General features: G+C 42.8%; 1 protein-coding gene across 1 annotated transcript in view; it reads left to right on the top strand.

The window, feature by feature from the left end:
• CD8A (CD8 subunit alpha) overlaps positions 1-21,167 on the top strand; it is a 40,479-nt gene that overhangs the window by 6,009 nt on the left and 13,303 nt on the right. The window contains exons 2-4 of the mRNA XM_069744938.1: positions 29-379; positions 663-740; positions 6,411-6,539. Of these exons, the coding sequence (XP_069601039.1) occupies positions 29-379; positions 663-740; positions 6,411-6,539 (558 nt within the window). The remainder of the gene's footprint in view (positions 1-28; positions 380-662; positions 741-6,410; positions 6,540-21,167) is intronic.

Raw genomic sequence — 21,167 nt, 5'->3', positions numbered from 1 at the left:
CCGATCCCTTTTGTTACATCTCCTCCAGGTACTCACCAGCTGAAGCTTACCAGCGAAACCTTGCCCCCGGTCGGCTCAAAACCTATGAAGTTGCAATGTGAAATGGAAGGGTCAGAAGACGCGAATGTCGGCGTCTTTTGGTTCCGTCATAAGAAAGGGGACAAATCTCCGGTATCTATTGTGTATGTCAGCTCCACAGGAAGATCTACATATAAGGAGCAAAACGACAAAAATCGTTTCAAAGTCAGTGTGTCGGGAATACAGTACAAACTGGAAATTGAGAAATTCGAAGCGACAGATGAAGGAACTTACTACTGCCTGATCAATAAAAACTCAATCCTCCATATTAGCCCAGGCCTCAAGGTCATATATCCTGAAGGTAACCATATCCAAAAATATATATGTATATGTGTATTCTATGAGAGTAATGGCTGCTGGTTCATTCCAGTCATACTTTTTCTTTACTATTTTTGCTCACACAATTTTATTTTATCATTCTGCCTGTGACATCATTTCTTTACAGATTGTTAATATTTCCTTATTTTTTATACTTTTTGTTTTTGCTAATATACTGTATATATTTTTTATATATATCTAACACTTTATAATAAAAAAAATGTATTTAGGAACTTAGTAATCTTTTTTTTTTTTTTGCTTTTAAGTGACAACACCCAAACCAAAATCAACGAAAGCTCCTCCGGCGAGAACAACAGCGGGAGATTCGTGTAATTGTCCCACAGGTAAGTGTTGCAAGAGACACTTGTGTTTTTACTGGTAAAGGCATACATGTGGGGAGGTGGGGAGCTGGGGGTAAATGTGACCTGGGTGCTCGGTGACTGGAAATGGAAGGGTCAATAAGTAACAATATCTTGGTCAGGGTGCTTCAAGTTAGGACAGAGAACTAAACTTCTTTTTATTATTATGTTATAGTCTGGTACCTGATAAAAATCTGCTATAAATTTCTATTTTATGGATCAGTACTGATTCAGTATGCATTCTGCTATTTCTATAGGATCTGTAAAAGTTTCTAGATATTTTGCACAAGTTGTCAGATATATCATCTCCATGATCAATCATTTGCCGCTCAGAGTCTCATTTGGATGTGTGGAAGAAATATAATATTCTAATATTTTCGGAGGTGACCATCATTTTCCTTCATCAGATAACTAGCTATCTTCTATCTGTCTATCTATGCACCTTTTTGCACATGCCATGTAGGGGACACAGAGGGCATGTTGAAGAAGGTGCTCTGGTCGATGAGACCAAAGCAGAACATTTTGAGTTACTATATGCAAAATGCTATATGTGGCAGAAAAAAAACACTGAAAACACCATCCCCACTGTCAAAAATGGTGGTGGCAGCATCATGCTGTGGGGAGGCTTTTCTTCAGCAGGGGCAGGGAAGCTGGTCAAAGTTGATAGGAAAATGGATGGTGCTAAATACAGGGCAATCCTGGAGGAACACCTGTTAGAGGCTGCAAAACACTTGAGATTGAGGCATAGGTTTACATTTCAGCAGGACAACAACCCTAAGGCTATGTGCACACGTTGCGGATTGGGGTGCAGAATTTTCTGCACAAAATCCGCATCTCCTGGCAGAAACCGCAGTTGCAGATTTGCTGTGGATTTGCAGCAGATTTCGTGCGGTTTTGATGCGGAATTAATGTGGATTTTGTGCTGATTTTCTGCGTTTTTTACCACTGCGGATTTCTATAATGGAAGGGTGCAGAAACGCTGCAGTTCCGCACAAAAGAAGTGACATGCACTTCTTTTCAATCCGCAGCGGATTCAGTGCGGATTTTTCCGCACCATTAGCACAGCTTTTTTTTTCCCTATTAATTTACATTGTACTGTAAATCACTGGGCGGAACTGCAGCGTTTCTGCGCAGAAAAATCTGCTGCGGATCGGCACCAATTCTGCATCGTGTGCACACAGCCTAAACATACTGCCAAAGATTGGAATATTTTGCAAAAAAGAATGGTGAAAAATTTCAGCTGTGCAAAGCTGGTAGAGATGTACCCCAAAAGCGATGCAACAGTAATTGTAGAGAAAGGTGGTCCTACAAAGTATTGACTCAGAGGGGCTGAATATAAATTCATGTCACAATTTTCAGATTTATATTTTTAGCATAATTAGAAAACCCTGTATTATTTCCTTTACACTTCACATATACTTGTTACTTAGCGTTGGTATATCACATAAAATACAAATAAAATGCATTTACGTTTGTAGGTGTAACATAAAAAAATATTTAAAAAAACTTCACGGGCGTGAATACTTTTTCAAGCACAGTATGTGTTTTTCTATCTATCTATTATCTATCTATTATCTATCGATCTATTATCTATCTATCTATTTATCTATCATCTATCTATCTCTATTATCTATATATCTATTATCTATCTATTATCTATCTATATATCTATTATCTATCAATCTATTATCTATCTATTATATATCTATATATCTATTATCTATAATTCTATTATCTATCTATTATATATCTATATATCTATTATCTATCAATCTATCATCTAATCTATCTATCTATATATCTATTATCTATCTCTCTATTATCTATCAATCTATTATCTATCTATTATCTATCGATCTATCATCTATCTATCTATATTTGTGTCCATCATTCTGACCATCCATCTATTTTTTTGCAACTATCAAAAATATTTTGACAATTATCTCTACTTTGCCCGTTATAATTGCTGGAATAACTTGATCTTTTTTTTCCTGTAAACTGCTTTAAAGTGGTTGGAAAAAATGATCATGATATTCAGAGCCACAGGATATGAGGGTGTTGATCTTGCTGGAGGCAGTGACCTGTCCACTTACGTGATGTGGGTTTTACAGAACAGAACTGCGGGTAACAAGTGTCATGCAGTGAGTGGGCACAGACCAGCACAGGATATGAGTATGTTCTTGTGTCCATGTTTGGTCCGTTCATCATGATTCCCTTCACTGCTGTACATAAAAATCCAGAAATTTCCGTGCTGCGGACAGATAAATGCAGCATGCCGGGTATTTCTGTCTGGCTTTGAACTTGGTCAATCACAATTGATGACAGCAGCCGAAAAGGGAGGCAGACTGGGCAAGTCACAAGAGCCGGGGCACATGGTTCCTCATGCCCCCACTCTGCCTTTCATGTGCCCCTCTGCCCAGGTTAATATTTGCCCCATCCACTGCTCATGTATGTTGGATGTGCACCCTGGAGGCTGCTCCGTACAGTGCAGATGTCGGCTGTGTTACATAACCGGCATCCTGCTGTGATCGGAGCAAACTCTGATTGCTGCTGTCGATTGTGGCATTATCATTTAAGAGGTTGGAGATGGGGTAAGGCGTCTCTTCTGACCCCTTTTGGGCTACCTCCCAACATGATCGCAGATTGCAATATCATGGGAAAAGCCTCCGTGTATACCTTGTTTATACACCTTTGAAGTCCAACTTGTGTTGTGGCTTCATATCAGCTCAATAGTTTTACAATTGATTACAGCATGGAAGAATATGGACAAGCGAACTATTAAACACATGTTTAAGTCCCCTATGGGGACCAATAATTTTATTTTTTAAATTAAAAATATCTAGGAAAAAATGTATAAAAAATATAAAAGGTCATATCAGCCACTTTTCATGGAATGTAAATAAAATCTAAAAAAGGAAAAAAAAAATAAACAAAAATTCTATACTTGGTATCGCTGAACCGTCAGAACTGATAAAGTATCAGAATATTACTCTGAAATGGAAAAAGAATCAAAATGTTAAAATCGATGGTGTTTTTTTGGTCACTTTGCCTCCCAAAAAATGGAATAAAAGAGATCAAAAAGTCACAAGCATCCAAATATTATAATGAAAGTAACTACAGATCGTACTACAAAAAAAAACAAAGCCATGATACAACCGAAAAATCAAAAAGTTATAGATCTCGGAAAACGAGGAGGAAAACTGGAAGTGAAGATGGGCCCCTTGGGTCTCTGTCACTCAAGGGTCTGCAGAAACCTAGAGTCAGTCTAGGGTGAGGAGAAAAGAATCAGACAAAGGTTATCAAACATGACACCTGGAAGGTGAGGGCTGAGACGACGTATTGGGGACCTGGAGCGTTAAGTTACCTCTTTTGAGCGCATGGATCTTATTGGGGTCTCCCATGTGATAAAGTTAAATAATATCAACACTGCAGGTAATGGGGTACGGATAAAAGTGAAAAATAGCAGAGTGATCATATGGACGGTTAGGCGCATATTACTCCTGGTCAGATAGGAGCAGAGTATACTAACCACAAATAGGAGCAGAGTATACTAACCACAAATAGGAGCAGAGTACACTGACCACAAATAGGAGCAGAGTACACTGACCACAATGTACAATCATACAGACCCTGAGATAGCACAGACGTCATACATCGTACGCGGCACACTGCGTGTTCAGGGTGAGTCCCCACTATGCCACTATATAAATATGTGTGTGTAATTGTGTAATATTTACAGAAATTTACTCATTTACTATATAAACAGTACCAGTCAGAAGTCAGGACACCCCTGTTCATGCAATAGCTTTCCTTGTTCTTATTGGAATGTGCACATTTTAGAATCAGACTGAAGGCGGCAAGACCACAAAGCAACAAACATGGAAACAAGGAATAAAGAAACACTTGTGAAACTAACCAGGATGTGCGTTACACCTTGTATTCCTGACTGTACCCCCTTTATCCTCTGATGTCAGCTTTATATACCCTTGGCATTCTCTAAAGTTCCTAAGGTAGTTATCAGGAATGGCTTCCAACATACTTGAAGGAGTTCCCCGAGGTGCTGATCATTTGTCAGCTGCTTTTCCTTCATTCTTCAGTCCATCTCATCTGAAACCATCTCAGTTGGGTTGTGGTCAGGTAATTGTGAAGGCCATGTCATCTGACACAGCCTCCTTTCCTGTCCTCCTTGGTCCCACAACCCTTATATAGCCTGGAGATGTGTTTTGGATCATTGTCTTGTTGCAATACAATTATGGACCTAATAAGTATAAACCAGATGGGATTATGTGCTGATGCAGAATGCTGTGGTAGCCATGCTACGTAAGGGTGTCTTAAATTTGTAATGAATCAGCAACACTGTCATTTGCAAGCAACCCCAGACCATCACACCTCTGTGCTTCACGATGGACACCACACGTGTATAAACCATCCACTCACTTTTTAGCTTCTCACAAAAACTGAATCTAATTTTGACTGTTCTGACCACAGTACAGATTTCCACTGATCTAACATCTAGATCTTGTGTTGGTTGACCCAAAAAAGTCTCTTCGTCTTGTTTGTTTTCCTCAGTACTGGCTTCTCACAGTCTGCACTGGACAGGTGATGATGAGATGTGTCTAATACTTGTCTGTGAATCATTAATGAGGGCTTTTATCAGAGGGGCTGTAAATTTTCAGTTTTTAAATCTGGTAACTCTGATGAACTTATCCTCTGCAGCAGAGGTAATTCTTGGTCTTCCTTTCTTTTGGAGGCATTCATGAAAGCCAATTTCATCATGGCGCTTGATGTTTTTCATGACTGCCTTTAAGGATACCTTCAAGTTTCTAGCAATTTTTCCAGATTGACTGACCTTCTTGTCTTATAGTAATGATGGACGGTCATTTTGCTTTACCTAATTAAGAGGTTCTTGTCATATTCTGGCTTAGAGCACTAATGGAGTAGGGATCAGCACTGTATGGGACTGTGTAACCAACACTACCTCTGCAAAATACACTTGATAGTTGCAACCACTTTCTGAAGGCCAGTGATTCCACAAATTAACTCTTGACGAGGCAGACCATTTCATTGGAAGTCATTCCAGGTGATTACCTGTTGTAGCAGCTTTAGAGAATGCCAAGGGGGTGTCATCAGGGTAAAGTGGGGTGCTATGAGGAGTCTAAGGTGCAACACATATTCTGGTTTGCTTCACACGTGTTGTAACATAGTAACATAGTAACATAGTTAGTAAGGCCGAAAAAAGACATTTGTCCATCCAGTTCAGCCTATATTCCATCATAATAAATACCCAGATCTACGTCCTTCTACAGAACCTAATAATTGTATGATACAATATTGTTCTGCTCCAGGAAGACATCCAGGCCTCTCTTGAACCCCTCGACTGAGTTCGCCATCACCACCTCCTCAGGCAAGCAATTCCAGATTCTCACTGCCCTAACAGTAAAGAATCCTCTTCTATGTTGGTGGGAAAACCTTCTCTCCTCCAGACGCAAAGAATGCCCCCTTTAATTACTCTGTTGTATTACTCTTTATTTCCATATGTGCTCATTTGTGGTTTTGCTCTAAGGATTTTGTTTATCTCTATATTTAGTATGTAGTTACATAAATGACTCTAAGCCTATTGTGTCTTCTTTGTGTTATTAATTTATCTTTTTGTAGGTTCCATAGAAGATAAAGGGACAAAACCATTGGCTTTATCATGTGACCTCTATGTATGGCTTCCCCTGGCAGGACTTTGTGGCTTCTTACTAATCTGTCTTGTCATCACTTCCATAATGCTCTGCTGCCGTAAGATTTTTTATATTATATATTTATTCAACTCTATTATCTATCTACCTATCTATACAGTAAAATATGGCCGCACTCCAGAAATGAGATAGTGAAAAAAAACGTGGCCCTTATTCACCCATGTGTAGGCAACTTTTCAGCTCCTCAAACTATAAGCCTCTCTCAGGCCATAAGGTACCTATCTATGTCATATTTTTCTATTCATGAAAAGAAGAAAGCAGAAAACTCTGGATATGAGCTGCTAGTCTTATGGTGTCAACTCTGCTTCCTTCCACAAATAAGCAAAAAACGTCAGCACCTTAAAAAATGTAAATTGATTTACTTACGTATGGTCTTTACAACTTTCCAGGTGGCTAAGCCTTTTTCAATCCTTGAAAGTTCAGCCATTTAACGAAAGGCCCATCACAGGTCAAAAGTGGACAGTTTTTGCTCTTATATTATTCCCACTACACCCCAAATTATTCCACTTTTTTATTTTTTTAAATCCACCATACAGTTCCAGAGATATGGGCCTTTTCATTTGGTTGTAATTTGTATGCTCTTTAAAAGGGGAGTGGCTCTTACACTAATTATGCAGAGAAGTCTAAAGATACGCCCCAGAGGATCCTGTTAGCAACACCCTTTGATAAATAAACATTTAAAATTAGTGGAAAAAATGGAATTGTCAAGGAAATGGCGGGAATAAAATAGGAACAAAAAACGTATTACTTATTCCCAGTGGCGGGATAGTACGTCATATGCAATTGGCCGCGCTCACGGGGGGAGTGCGGCCGATCCCGTCCGGGTGTCAGCTGACTATAGCAGTTGTCATCCGACACTATGTGCCAGGAGCGGTCACGGACCGCTCCTAGCACATTAACCCCGGGGGCATAGGGAAGCATCGCGCAGGGAGGGGGCTCCCTGCGGGCTTGCCTGAGACCCTCGGTACAAGGTGATGTGCACACCTTGTACCGAGCATCTCCTCCCTGCAGGCCCCGGATCCAAAATGGCCACGGGGCAACTTCCGGGTCCTGCAGGGAGGTGGCTTACAAGCGCCTGCTCAGAGCAGGCTCCTGTAAGCCTCCAGCAGTGCACGTCAGATCGCTGATCTGACACAGTGCTCTGCAAAGTGTCAGATCAGCGATCTGTCAATAAAGTGTGATGTCCCCCCCGGGACAATGTCATAATGTAAAAAAAAAAATATTTAGATGTGTAAAAAAATAATAATAATAATTCCGAATTAAAGAAAAAAAAATATTGTTCCCATAATTACATTTCTTTATCTAAATAAAAAAACAAAAAAAGTACACATATTTAGTATCGCCGCGTCCTTAACGACCCGACCTATAAAACTGTCCCACTAGTTAGCCTCTTCAGTGAACACTGTAAAAAAAATATGAGGCAAAAAACAACGCTTTATTATCATACCGCCAAACAAAAAGTGAAATATCACGTGATCAAAAAGACGGATATAAATAACCATGGTACCGCTGAAAACGTCATCTTGTCCCGCTGAAAACGAGCTGCCATACAGCAGAATACTCAGAATAAAGCGATGCAAAAATAATTATTTTTTCTATAAAATAGTTTTTATTGTATAAAAAATGATATAAATGAGGTATCGCTGTAATCGTACTGACCCGAAGAGTAAAACTGCTTTATCAATTTTACCAAACATGGAAAGGTATAAACGCCCCTCACAAAAGAAATTCATGAATAGCTGGTTTTTGGTCATTCTGCTTCACAAAAATCGGAATAAAAAGCAGTCAAAAGATGTCACGTGCCCGAAAATGTTACCAATAATAACGTCAACTCGTCCCGCAAAAAACAAGACCTCATATGACTCTGTGGACCAAAATATGGAAAAATTATAGCTCTCAAAATGTAGAGACGCAAATACTATTTTTTGCAATAAAAAGCGTCTTTTAGTGTGTGACAGGTGCCAATCCTAAAAATCCACTAAAAAACCCACTATAAAAGTAAATCAAACCTCCCTTCATGACCCCCTTAGTTAGGGAAAAATAATAGAATTAAAAAGATGTATTTATTTTCATTTTCCCATTAGGGTTAGGGCTAGGGCTAGGGCTAGGGTTAGGGCTAGGGCTAGGGTTAGGGTTAGGGTTAGGGTTGGGGCTACAGTTAGGGTTGGGGCTAGGGTTAGGGTTGGGGCTAGGGTTAGGGCTACAGTTAGGTTTGGGGCTAAAGTTAGGGTTAGGGCTGGGGCTAAAGTTAGGGTTAGGGTTGGGTCTAAAGTTAGGGTTGGGGTTAAAGTTAGGGCTACAGTTAGGGTTGAGGCTAAAGTTAGGGTTAGGGTTTGGATTACATTTATTATTATTATTATATGGTTTATGGTTGGGAATAAGGTTAAGGGTGTGTCAGGGTTAGGGGTGTGGTTAGGGTTATGGTTGGGATTAGGGTTAGGGGTGTGTTGGAGTTAGGGGTGTGGTTAGGGTTGGGATTAGGATGAGGCGTGTGTTGGGGTTAGGGGTATGGTTGGGGTTAGGGGTGTGGTTGGGATTAAGGTTAGGGGTGTGTTTGAATTAGGGTTTCAGTTACAATTGGGGGTTTCCACTGTTTAGGCACATCAGGGCTCTCCAAATGCGACATGGCGTCCGATCTCAATTCCAGCCAATTCTGCGTTGAAAAAGTAAAACAGTGCTCCTTCCCTTCTGAACTCTCCCGTGCGCACAAACAGAGGTTTACCCCAACATATGGGGTATAAGCGTTCTCAGGACAAATTGGACAACAACTTTTGGGGTCCAATTTCTCTTGTTACCCTTGGGAAAATAAAAAATTGGGGTGAAAAGATCATTTTTGTGAAAAAATATGATTTTTTTTTCATTTTTACGGCTCTGCATTATAAACTTCTGTGAAGCACTTGGTGGATCAAAGTGCTCACCACACATCTTGATAAGTTCCTTAGGGGGTCTACCTTCCAAAATGGTGTCACTTGTGGGGGGTTTCAATGTCTAGGCACATCAGTGGCTCTCCAAACACAACATGGCGTCCCATCTCAATTCCAGTCAATTTTGCATTGAAAAGTCAAACGGCGCTCCTTCCCTTCCGAGCGCTGCCATGCTCCCAAACAGTGGTTTACCCCCACATATGGGGTATCAGCTTACTCAGGACAAATTGAACAACAACTTTTGGGGTCCAATTTCTTCTCTTACCCCTGGGAAAATAAAAAATTGGGGGTGAAAAGATCATTTTTGTGAAAAAATAGGATTTTTTATTTTTACAGCTCTGCATTATAAACTTCTGTGAAGCACTTGGTGGGTCAAAATGCTCACCACACATCTAGATAAGTTTCTTAGGGTGTCTACTTTTCAAAATGGTGTAGATTGTGGGAGGTTTCAATGTTTAGGCACATCAGGGCTATCCAAACGCGACATGGCGTCCCATCTCAATTCCAGTCAATTTTGCATTGAAAAGTCAAACGGCGCTCCTTCCCTTCCGAGCGCTGCCATGCGCCCAAACAGTGGTTTACCCCCACATATGGGGTATCAGCGTACTCAGGACAAATTGCACAACAACTTTTGGGGTTCAATTTCTTCTCTTACCCCTGGGAAAATAAAAAATTCAGATGGCAAAGATCATCTTTGTGAAAAAATATGATTTTTTATCTTTACAGCTCTGAATTATAAACTTCTGTAAAGCATTTGGTGGGTCAAAGTGCTCACCACACATCTTGATAAGTTCCTTAGGGGGTCTACTTTCCAATATGGTGTCAATTGTGGGGGATTTCAATGTTTAGGCACATCAGTGGCTCTCCAAACGCGACATGGCGTCCCATCTCAATTCCAGTCAATTTTGCATTGAAAAGTCAAACGGCGCTCCTTCACTTCCGAGCTCTGTCATGCGTCCAAACAGTGGTTTACCCCCACATATGGGGTATCAGCGTACTCAGGACAAATTGTACAACAACTTTTGGTGTCCATTTTCTCCTGTTACCCTTGGTAAAATAAAACAAATTGGAGCTGAAGTAAATTTTTTGTGAAAAAAAGTAAAATGCTCATTTTTTTAAAACATTCCAAAAATTCCTGTGAAACACCTGAAGGGTTAATAAACTTCTTGAATGTGGTTTTGAGCAGCTTGAGGGGTGCAGTTTTTAGAATGGTGTCACACTTGGTTATTTTCTATCATATAGACTCCTCAAAATAACTTCAAATGTGATGTGGTCCCTAAAAAAAAATGGTGTTGTAAAAATGAGAAATTGCTGCTCAACTTTTAACCCTTATAACTCCCTAATAAAAAAAATTTGGTTCCAAAATTGTGCTGATGTAAAGTAGACATGTGGAAATGTTACTTATTAAGTATTTTGTGTGACGCATCTCTGTGATTTAAGGACATAAAAATTCAAAGTTGGAAAATTGTTTTCTAAATTTACGTCAAATTTCCGTTTTTTTCACAAATAAATGCAAGGAATATCAAAGTACTTTTATGACTATCATGAAGCCCAATATGTCATGAGAAAATATTGTCAGAAGCACCGGGATCTGTTGAAGCGTTCCAGAATTATAACCTCATAAAGGGACAGTGGTCAGAATTGTAAAAATTGGCCTGGTCAGTAACATGCAAACCACCCTTGGGGCTTAAGGGGTTAGATGAGATGGTGAATAAATCAATGTAATTTATTTTTCACCAGAACCTTGTGGTCCTAAAGTTTTTTACATATTTATTTTATCTATCTACTTTCCATGTACAGTGGGTACGGAAAGTATTCAGACCCCTTTAAATTTTTCACTCTGTTTCATTGCAGCCATTTGGTAAATTCAAAAAAGTTCTTTTTTTTCTCATTAATGTACACTCTGCACCCCATATTGACTGAAAAAAAACAGAAATTTAGAAATTTGTGCAAATTTATTTAAAAAAGAAAAACTGAAATATCACATGGTCATAAGTATTCAGACCCTTTGCTCAGTATTGAGTAGAAGCCCCTTTTCAGCTAGTACAGCCATGAGTTCTTGGGAATGATGCAACAAGTTTTTCACACCTGGATTTGGGGATCCTCTGCCATTTTTCCTTGCAGATCCTCTCCAGTTCGGTCAGGTTGGATGGTGAACGTTGGTAGACAGCCATTTTCAGGTCTCTCCAAAGATGTTCTATTGGGTTTAGGTCAGGGCTCTGGCTGGGCCAGTCAAGAATGGTCACAAAGTTCTTCTGAAGCCACTCCTTTGTCATTTTAGCTGTGTGCTTAGGGTCATTGTCTTGTTGGAAGAAGAACCTTTGGCCAAGTCTGAGGTCCAGAGCGCTCTGGAATAGGTTTTCATCCAGGATATCTCTGTAGTTGTCCAAATTCATGTTTCCTTCAATGACAACCAGTTGTCCTGTCCCTACAGCTGATAAACACCCCCATAGCATGATGCTGCTACCACCATGTTTCACTGTTGGGATTGTATTGTGCAGGTTATGAGCAGTGCCTGGTTTTCTCCACACATACCGCTTAGAATTATCACCAAAAAGGTCCATCTTCATCTCATCAAACCAGAGAATCTTATTTCTCATAGTCTGGGAGTCCTTCTTGTGTTTTTTTTTTTTTTAGCAAACTCTATGCAGGTTTTCATATGTCTTGCACTGAGGAGAGGCTTCCGTCAGGCCCCTCTGCCATAAAGGCCTGACTGGTGGAGGGCTGCAGTGATAGTTGACTTTGTGGAACTTTCTCCCATCTCCCTACTGCATCTCTGGAGCTCAGCCACAGTGATCTTGGGGTTCTTCTTTACCTCTCTCACCAAGGCTCTTCTCTCACAATTGCTCAGATTGGCTGGACAGCCAGGTCTAGGAAGACTTCTGGTGGTCCCAAACGTCTTCCATTTAAGGAATATGGAGGCCACTGTGCTCTTAGGAACCTTGAGTACTGCAGAAATTCTGTTGTAACCTTGGCCAGATCTGTGCCTTGCCACAATTCTGTCTCTGAGCTCCTTGGCCAATTCCTTTGGCCTCATGATTCTCATTTGGTCTGACATGCACTGTGAGCTGTGGGGTCTTATATAGACAGGTGGGCGCCTTTCCAAATCAAGTCCTATCAGTTAAAAACAGCTGGCCTCCAATGAAGGAGTAGAACCATCTCAAGGAGGATCACAAGGAAATGGACAGCATGTGACTTAAAAATGAGTGTCTGAGCAAAGGGTCTGAATACTTATGACCATGTGATATTTCAGTTTTTGTTTTTTAATAAATTTGCAAAAATGTCTACATTTCATTTTTTTTTCAGCCAAGATGGGGTGCAGAGTGTACATTAACGGGAAAAAAATGAACTTTTTTGAATTTACCAAATGGCTGCAATGAAATGAAACAAAGAGTGACAAATTTAAAGGGGTCTGAACACTTTCCGTACCCACTGTATATCTAAATCTATAATATAACGCTGGGAGCGTCACTCTGTCCGAAGCCTTTATAGACTGCGCAGGCGCAAGCACCGGCGCAGTCTGGCCCCCACAGAGTGACGCTCCCAGGAGATCGCGGTATGCGTAAGCACTGAACGCATACCGCGATCTCCACCGGAGAGTCAGGGACCGTGGACGCGCCAGGAGAGAGGGTAAGTATATTCACCTGTCCTCCGTTCCAGCGCTGCGTGCGGCTCCGTCTCCCGGCTCCTCTGCTGTGACAGAGTCCAGTCACAGGCAGAGGAGCCGGAGTGTGTGTTCAAGAAAATGGCGCCGGAAAGCGCGGACTGCGCAGGCACCGATTCCTGCTGCCGGAATCGGCGCCTGCGCAGTCCGCGCTTTCCGGCGCCATTTTCTTGAAGACACACCTGCAGTGGAGCCGGACGATAGGTGAGTATGGTTTTTTTTTTTTTTTTATATGGCAGCAGCATATGGGGGCATACACACTGGAGCGTCTTATGGGGGGCATATAATACAATAGTGGCGCAGGATGGGAGCAGCACATGACAGAACGGGCACAGGATGGCAGCAGCACATGACAGAACAGGCACAGGATGGCAGCAGCGCATGACAGAACGGGCGCAGGATGGCAGCAGCACATGACAGAACGGGCGCAGGATGGCAGCAGCACATAACAGAACGGGCGCAGGATGGCAGCAGCGCATGACATAACGGGCGCAGGATGGCAGCAGGATGGGAGCAGCACATGACAGAACGGGCGCAGGATGGCAGCAGCACATGACAGAACGGGCGCAGGATGGCAGCAGCACATGACAGAACGGGTGCAGGATGGCAGCAGCACATGAAAGAACGGGCGCAGGATGGCAGCAGCACATGACAGAACGGGCGCAGGATGGCAGCAGCACATGACAGAACGGGCGCAGGATGGCAGCAGCACATGACAGAACGGGCGCAGGATGGCAGCAGCGCATGACATAACGGGCGCAGGATGGCAGCAGGATGGGAGCAGCACATGACAGAATGGGCGCAGGATGGCAGCAGCGCATGACAGAACGGGGGCGCAGGATGGGAGCAGCACATGACAGAACGGGCCCAGGATGGGAGCAGCACATGACAGAACGGGCGCAGGATGGCAGCAGCGCATGACAGAACAGGCGCAGGATGGCAGCAGCGCATGACATAACGGGCCCAGGATGGCAGCAGGATGGGAGCAGCACATGACAGAACAGGCGCAGGATGGCAGCAGCACATGACAGAACGGGCGCAGGATGGCAGCAGCACATGACAGAACGGGCACAGGATGGCAGCAGCACATGAAAGAACGGGCGCAGGTTGGCAGCAGCACATGACAGAACGGGCGCAGGATGGCAGCAGCACATGACAGAACGGGCGCAGGATGGCAGCAGCACATGACAGAACGGGCGCAGGATGGCAGCAGCACATGACAGAACGGGCCCAGGATGGGAGCAGCACATGACATAACGGGCGCAGGATGGCAGCAGGATGGGAGCAGCACATGACAGAATGGGCGCAGGATGGCAGCAGCGCATGACAGAACGGGGGCGCAGGATGGGAGCAGCACATGACAGAACGGGCCCAGGATGGGAGCAGCACATGACAGAACGGGCGCAGGATGGCAGCAGCGCATGACAGAACGGGCGCAGGATGGCAGCAGCGCATGACAGAATGGGCGCAGGATGGCAGCAGCGCATGACAGAACGGGCGCAGGATGGCAGCAGCACATGACAGAATGGGCGCAGGATGGCAGCAGCACATGACAGAACGGGCGCAGGATGGCAGCTGCACATGACAGAACGGGCGCGGGATGGCAGCAGCACATGACAGAACGGGCGCAGGATGGCAGCAGCACATGACAGAATGGGCGCAGGATGGCAGCAGCACATGACAGAACGGGCGCAGGATGGCAGCAGCACATGACAGAACGGGCGCGGGATGGCAGCAGCACATGACAGAACGGGCGCAGGATGGCAGCAGCACATGATGGAGACCATATACCAATATAAATGCTCGCCACCCGGGCGTAGAACGGGTTCAATAGCTAGTATCTTATATCCATCTATTATTCTATGCATCTATTATTTAATGTAACTATGTGTATTCCCCATTTACCATATTTTCCAATATTTATCTCCTTTATAAATAAATAAAATAGGTATATTCTATTTTTTTTATCGATAAAGGAGATATATATTAGCAAAAATGGGAAATAGGGAATATATTTTACTTACAGTGGAGCTGCCCTCATTGTGTCCTTTTATAAACAAGGGCAGAGAGTCACTCACAGAGAGCTAATCTGTCAGACCCAGCTGACCTCCTGGATGTTGGCACATCTCCTGACTCTCCCCAAAAAAATCCAAAACCAATTAGCATATCTTGGTTTTATGGATGTAGGTTTCCCACGAGATTGAGGTTGTGAGGAACATGAGGGTCAGTAAAAGGCATCAATGTCTTATGCAACAAAGAACTGTCCATACAATTTGGCCACACGAGGTCGGGGATTGTCCTACACCAGGAGGAACCCAAGACCCAATGCATGAGGAAAATGCCTGTAGGAAAGGGAAAGAGGAAATGCCTGTAGAAGGGTGTATGTTTAGGTGACACTACTTCTGCGGAGGAGTGGTTTACATGAAAACCCCCAAGGAGACCATCTTGAAAAGTTGCGCAAAAATGGTATGAAGACACAAAAGAGCACAGTGAGGTCAAAAACACTCTGGTGTAAAAAAAAATCACAGTAATAAGCAAGTGCTAGTCAAAAGATGGAAAAAACAGGGTATTTAGTTGATACTGTGATTTTTTTTTACAACAGAGTATTTTTTACCTCACTGTGCTGTTTTGTGTCTTCAAGTTTCTTGGTGGTGTGTGAACAGGTTCCTACAGACTTGTTCAATGTGCAAGTAGCCCATGTGTTTCTGGTTCAAAAATGGTATGCCATATACAGTGGGGCAAAAAAGTATTTAGTCAGTCAGCAATAGTGCAAGTTCCACCACTTAAAAAGATGAGAGGCGTCTGTAATTTACATCATAGGTAGACCTCAACTATGGGAGACAAACTGAGAAAAAAAAATCCAGAAAATCACATTGTCTGTTTTTTTAACATTTTATTTGCATATTATGGTGGAAAATAAGTATTTGGTCGGACCAAAATTTCATCTCAATACTTTGTAATATATCCTTTGTTGGCAATGACAGAGGTCAAACGCTTTCTGTAAGTCTTCACAAGGTTGCCACACACTGTTGTTGGTATGTTGCCCATGCAGATCTCCTCTAGAGCAGTGATGTTTTTGGCTTTTCGCTTGGCAACACGGACTTTCAACTCCCTCCAAAGGTTTTCTATAGGGTTGAGATCTGGAGACTGGCTAGGCCACTCCAGGACCTTGAAATGCTTCTTACGAAGCCACTCCTTCGTTGCCCTGGCGGTGTGCATTGGATCATTGTCATGTTGAAAGACCCAGCCACGTTTCATCTTCAATGCCCTTGCTGATGGAAGGAGGTTTGCACTCAAAATCTCACTATACATGGCCCCATTCATTCTTTCATGTACCCGGATCAGTCGTCCTGGCCCCTTTGCAGAAAAACAGCCCCAAAGCATGATGTTTCCACCACCATGCTTTACAGTAGGTATGGTGTTTGATGGATGCAACTCAGTATTCTTTTTCCTCCAAACACGACAAGTTGTGTTTCTACCAAACATTTCCAGTTTGGTTTCATCAGACCATAGGACATTCTCCCAAAACTCCTTTGGATCATCCAAATGCTCTCTAGCAAACTTCAGACGGGCCCGGACATGTACTGGCTTAAGCAGTGGGACACGTCTGGCACTGCAGGATCTGAGTCCATGGTGGCGTAGTGTGTTACTTATGGTAGGCCTTGTTACATTGGTCCCAGCTCTCTGCAGTTCATTCACTAGGTCCCCCCGTGTGGTTCTGGGATTTTTGCTCACCGTTCTTGTGATCATTCTGACCCCACGGGGTGGGATTTTGCGTGGAGCCCCAGATCGAGGGAGATTATCAGTGGTCTTGTATGTCTTCCATTTTCTAATTATTGCTCCCACTGTTGATTTCTTCACTCCAAGCTGGTTGGCTATTGCAGATTCAGTCTTCCCAGCCTGGTGCCGGGCTACAATTTTGTTTCTGGTGTCCTTTGACAGCTCTTTGGTCTTCACCATAGTGGAGTTTGGAGTCAGACTGTTTGAGGGTGTGCACAGGTGTCTTTTTATACTGATAACAAGTTTAAACAGGTGCCATTACTACAGGTAATGAGTGGAGGAAAGAGGAGACTCTTAAAGAAGAAGTTACAGGTCTGTGAGAGACAGAAATCTTGATTGTTTGTTTCTGACCAAATACTTATTTTCCACCATAATATGCAAATAAAATGTTAAAAAAACAGACAATGTGATTTTCTGGATTTTTTTTCTCAGTTTGTCTCCCATAGTTGAGGTCTACCTATGATGTAAATTACAGACGCCTCTCATCTTTTTAAGTGGTGGAACTTGCACTATTGCTGACTGACTAAATACTTTTTTGCCCCACTGTATGGCCAATTATTGAGGGACCACCAAATAATTATTACCGCATTGCCAGATAATGTTTGGTTGGGCACAACTGATATAGGGCTTGTCCAAATTCATTTCACTCAATTATACATAGGAGAAAATATAATTTAACCCATTATCTACCAATGTCCTTTTTTTGGACGCCTAATCTTTAGCTTCTAGCAGCTATCATTTTATAATTTTTATAATTAGGTCCAATTTTTTGTGTTGTGTTCGTAAAATGAATGTTTTCAAAATAGGAAATCATGTCATTGTCATTTTTAATTGAATATTGGGACGCCCTTTTCTGAAAAATTATGTTTCTGATTCATTAGGACCCAAATCATTAAAAATCTGTCGGTAAAAAAAAAAAATGAAAATTGCTAATTTGGCAAGTAATAAGTTAATACTGTCGGTAATCAAGATTTTATAGTTATTATTAGTTTACTTATAAGTTATCATTAGTTATTAGTTTATAGACAGAGTTACTTATAGAGTTATTATTATGAGACAATGATACATATAAACCCATTTCATGGGTACAGGTCTAGGTTTATATTTTGGGGGTATGGAGGATAGTGAAAGGCAGCTTGTGATAATCCTACTGATGTAGAATTGTGCATCTTATATGTGGTTGGTAACTTGTGACTTCTGTGGCATCTTTTTCTTGGCATCTGTGACCATCTATAATCTTATATCAAATCAGACCGGTGATATTTCTCACACCCTGGCATACTGTCATATGTGTTTTGTTTTTTATATTTTTGCACATTTTCACGGAACCCAGAATTTTCCACATTGCACTTATTACTCAGAATAGAGAAAAAATGAGATAGATACTCCATATATAATCCAATACTATACCAGCATCATCCACCAAATTCTGAGAACCTAATAGAAAGGTGACCATCAATACGAATGTCATAAATATTTTAGGGATTTCATTCACTCAGGTGCGACGGCTGATACTCAGAAGACACGTTCCTTTAAAAGTTCACAGGGTTTATTGCTTCATAAACCACATGGCAAAAAAATAACAGAAAACAAATAGCCTTTGGCTCAGGAAAGAAAAGCAAGTGTCCAGTCCTTCAGGCACAGTCCTGGAGCCTTAACACACTCAGTAGGGTCTCACCTCCACACATATCTCCTGTGTAAAGCATTAGCCTGTCTTATATACAGCTAACCACACCCAGGAACCCATCACATGATTAGACATGTGGTCTGACATCACCACAGGTCCTGAAACACACATATATATATATATATATATATATATATATATATATATATATATATATATATATATATATGGCTATGTGAAATAAAGAAAACCCTCCGTGCTACATAACAGCGACACGCCACCTAGGTGACACATACCTCCCGTCGACTACACACCCTTTAGCCATGCTACATACCTCTCCCCTATGCCTAAAGCCATGGGCTTGGCACTTTCTCCCACTAAACAAGGCATTCTTCATAGGGCATCCGCATTACCGTGCAGCTTTCCGGCCCTATGTTCCACATGGAAACTGAAGTCCTGCAGGGCTAAAAACCAACGGGTGACCCTAGCATTTCTACCTTTTGTTTCCCTCATGCACTTAAGTGGGGCATGGTCAGATATTAGTCTGAATTTACGTCCCAGCAGATAGTACCGTAACGTGTCCACGGCCCACTTTATGGCCAAACACTCTTTTTCTACGACTGAGTAGTTCTTCTCAGATGAAGACAGCTTTCTACTCAGATAGAGAATAGGATGTTCCTCCCCATGAAGCTCTTGGGAAAGGACTGCTCCTACCCCAACATCTGAGGCATCTGTCTGAAGAATAAGTTCTTTCTTGAAATCTGGGCCCATCAGAATGGGTTGCTTACATAGAGCCCCTTTCAATTCTTGGATGGCTGATTCTGTCTCTTCAGACCATTTAACCATCACTGATTTTGTCCCCTTCAGCAGATCGGTCAGAGGCGCAGCCACTGTGGCGAAGTTCGGGATGAGCCTCCTGTAATATCCCACGATTCTCAGAAAGGCTTTAACTTGCTTTTTGGAGAGTGGTTTTGGCCATGTTTGGATTGCCTTCACTTTCCTGATTTGAGGCTTTATTTCTCCACGACCCACTATATAGCCTAGGTACTTAGCTTCTTCCTTACCCAAGGCACATTTCTTCGGGTTTATTGTAAACCCCGCCTTTCTTAAAGCATCAAACACCGCTTGGACTTTTTCCAGATGACTCTCCCAGTCCGGGCTAAAGATGACGATATCATCCAGGTACGCAGCAGCGTATGGCTTATGGGGTGCAAGGACTCTATCCATAGCCCTCTGGAAGGTCGCCGGAGCTCCCTGTAGGCCAAACGGCATCCGGACATACAGGAAGCATCCATCTGGTGTAGAAAACGCCATCTTCTCCTTGGCTTCCTGTGCCATGGGGATCTGCCAATACCCCTTGGTCAAATCCAAGGTGGTTATATATCTGGCATGCCCAAGCCTTTCGATGAGCTCATCAACGCGGGGCATGGGATAAGCGTCGAACTTGGAGACCTCATTCAACTTCCGATAATCGTTGCAAAACCTCCACTCTCCATCAGGTTTTGGGTCCAGGACAATTGGACTCGACCAACCGCTCTTGGATTCCTCAATGACTCCAAGTTTCAACATACGCTCCACCTCCTTGGAGATTACTTCTCGCCGAGCCTCAGGAATACGATAGGGCTTCACGTTCACCCACACATGTGGCTCTGTTAGGACCTCGTGCTCTGTAACCTTCATGTGTCTTGGCAACTCTGAAAACAGGTCCCTGTTTTTCTGGAGTAACTCCAGGCACTGCTGTTTCTGGGTCTTCGATAGCGTCTCCGCTATAGTAACCGCTCCAACCTCACCTTCTGGGTTGCTTAACAAAGATGAAGTTACTGCCGGCTCTCTATCTTGCCATGGCTTGATGAGGTTGACATGGTAAACTTGAAATGATTTCCGTCTTCCTGGTTTGTGAATTTTATAATTTACCTCACTAAGTTTCTCAACGACCTCATATGGCCCTTGCCATTTGGACAAGAACTTGCTTTCCACCGTCGGAACTAACACAAGAACTCGGTCTCCTGGATTGAACTGCCTAACTCTTGCAGACCAGTTGTAGACCCTGGCCTGAGCTTCTTGTGCCTGGAGGAGGTGTTGTTTCACAACAGGTATCACCTTTGCAATCCTCTGCTGCATCAGGCCCACATGCTCAATGACGCTTCTGTGGGGCGTGACTTCAGCCTCCCAGGTTTCCTTGGCTATATCCAGGAGTCCTCGCAGATGTCGGCCATATAGAAGCTCAAACGGTGAGAACCCTGTGGAAGCCTGTGGAACTTCACGAATGGAAAATATCAGATATGGGAAGAGACAATCCCAGTCTCTACCGTCTTTCTCTATAGCTTTTCTCAGCATGCTCTTCAGTGTCTTATTAAATCTCTCAACAAGGCCATCTGACTGGGGATGGTACACCGAGGTCCTCAACTGGGAGATTTTCAGGACTTTGCATAACTCCCTCATTACCTTGCTCATGAAAGGTGTCCCCTGGTCAGTCAGGATCTCCTTCGGCAGACCTGTCCGGGAAAACACATGGACCAACTCGCGGGCTATACTCTTCGAGGATGAATTTCTCAAGGGAATTGCCTCAGGATAGAGTGTGGCATAGTCCAGGATGACTAATTTATACTGATGGCCCTGGGCTGATTTAACTAAAGGACCGACCAAGTCCATGGCAATTCTCTCAAACGGCAC

Source organism: Ranitomeya imitator, chromosome 1, assembly GCF_032444005.1.
Source record: "Ranitomeya imitator isolate aRanImi1 chromosome 1, aRanImi1.pri, whole genome shotgun sequence".
Classification (NCBI taxonomy): Eukaryota; Metazoa; Chordata; class Amphibia; order Anura; family Dendrobatidae; genus Ranitomeya; species Ranitomeya imitator.
Note: the sequence above shows the minus strand (reverse complement) of the source record. Positions and strands in the feature narration are given on the sequence as shown.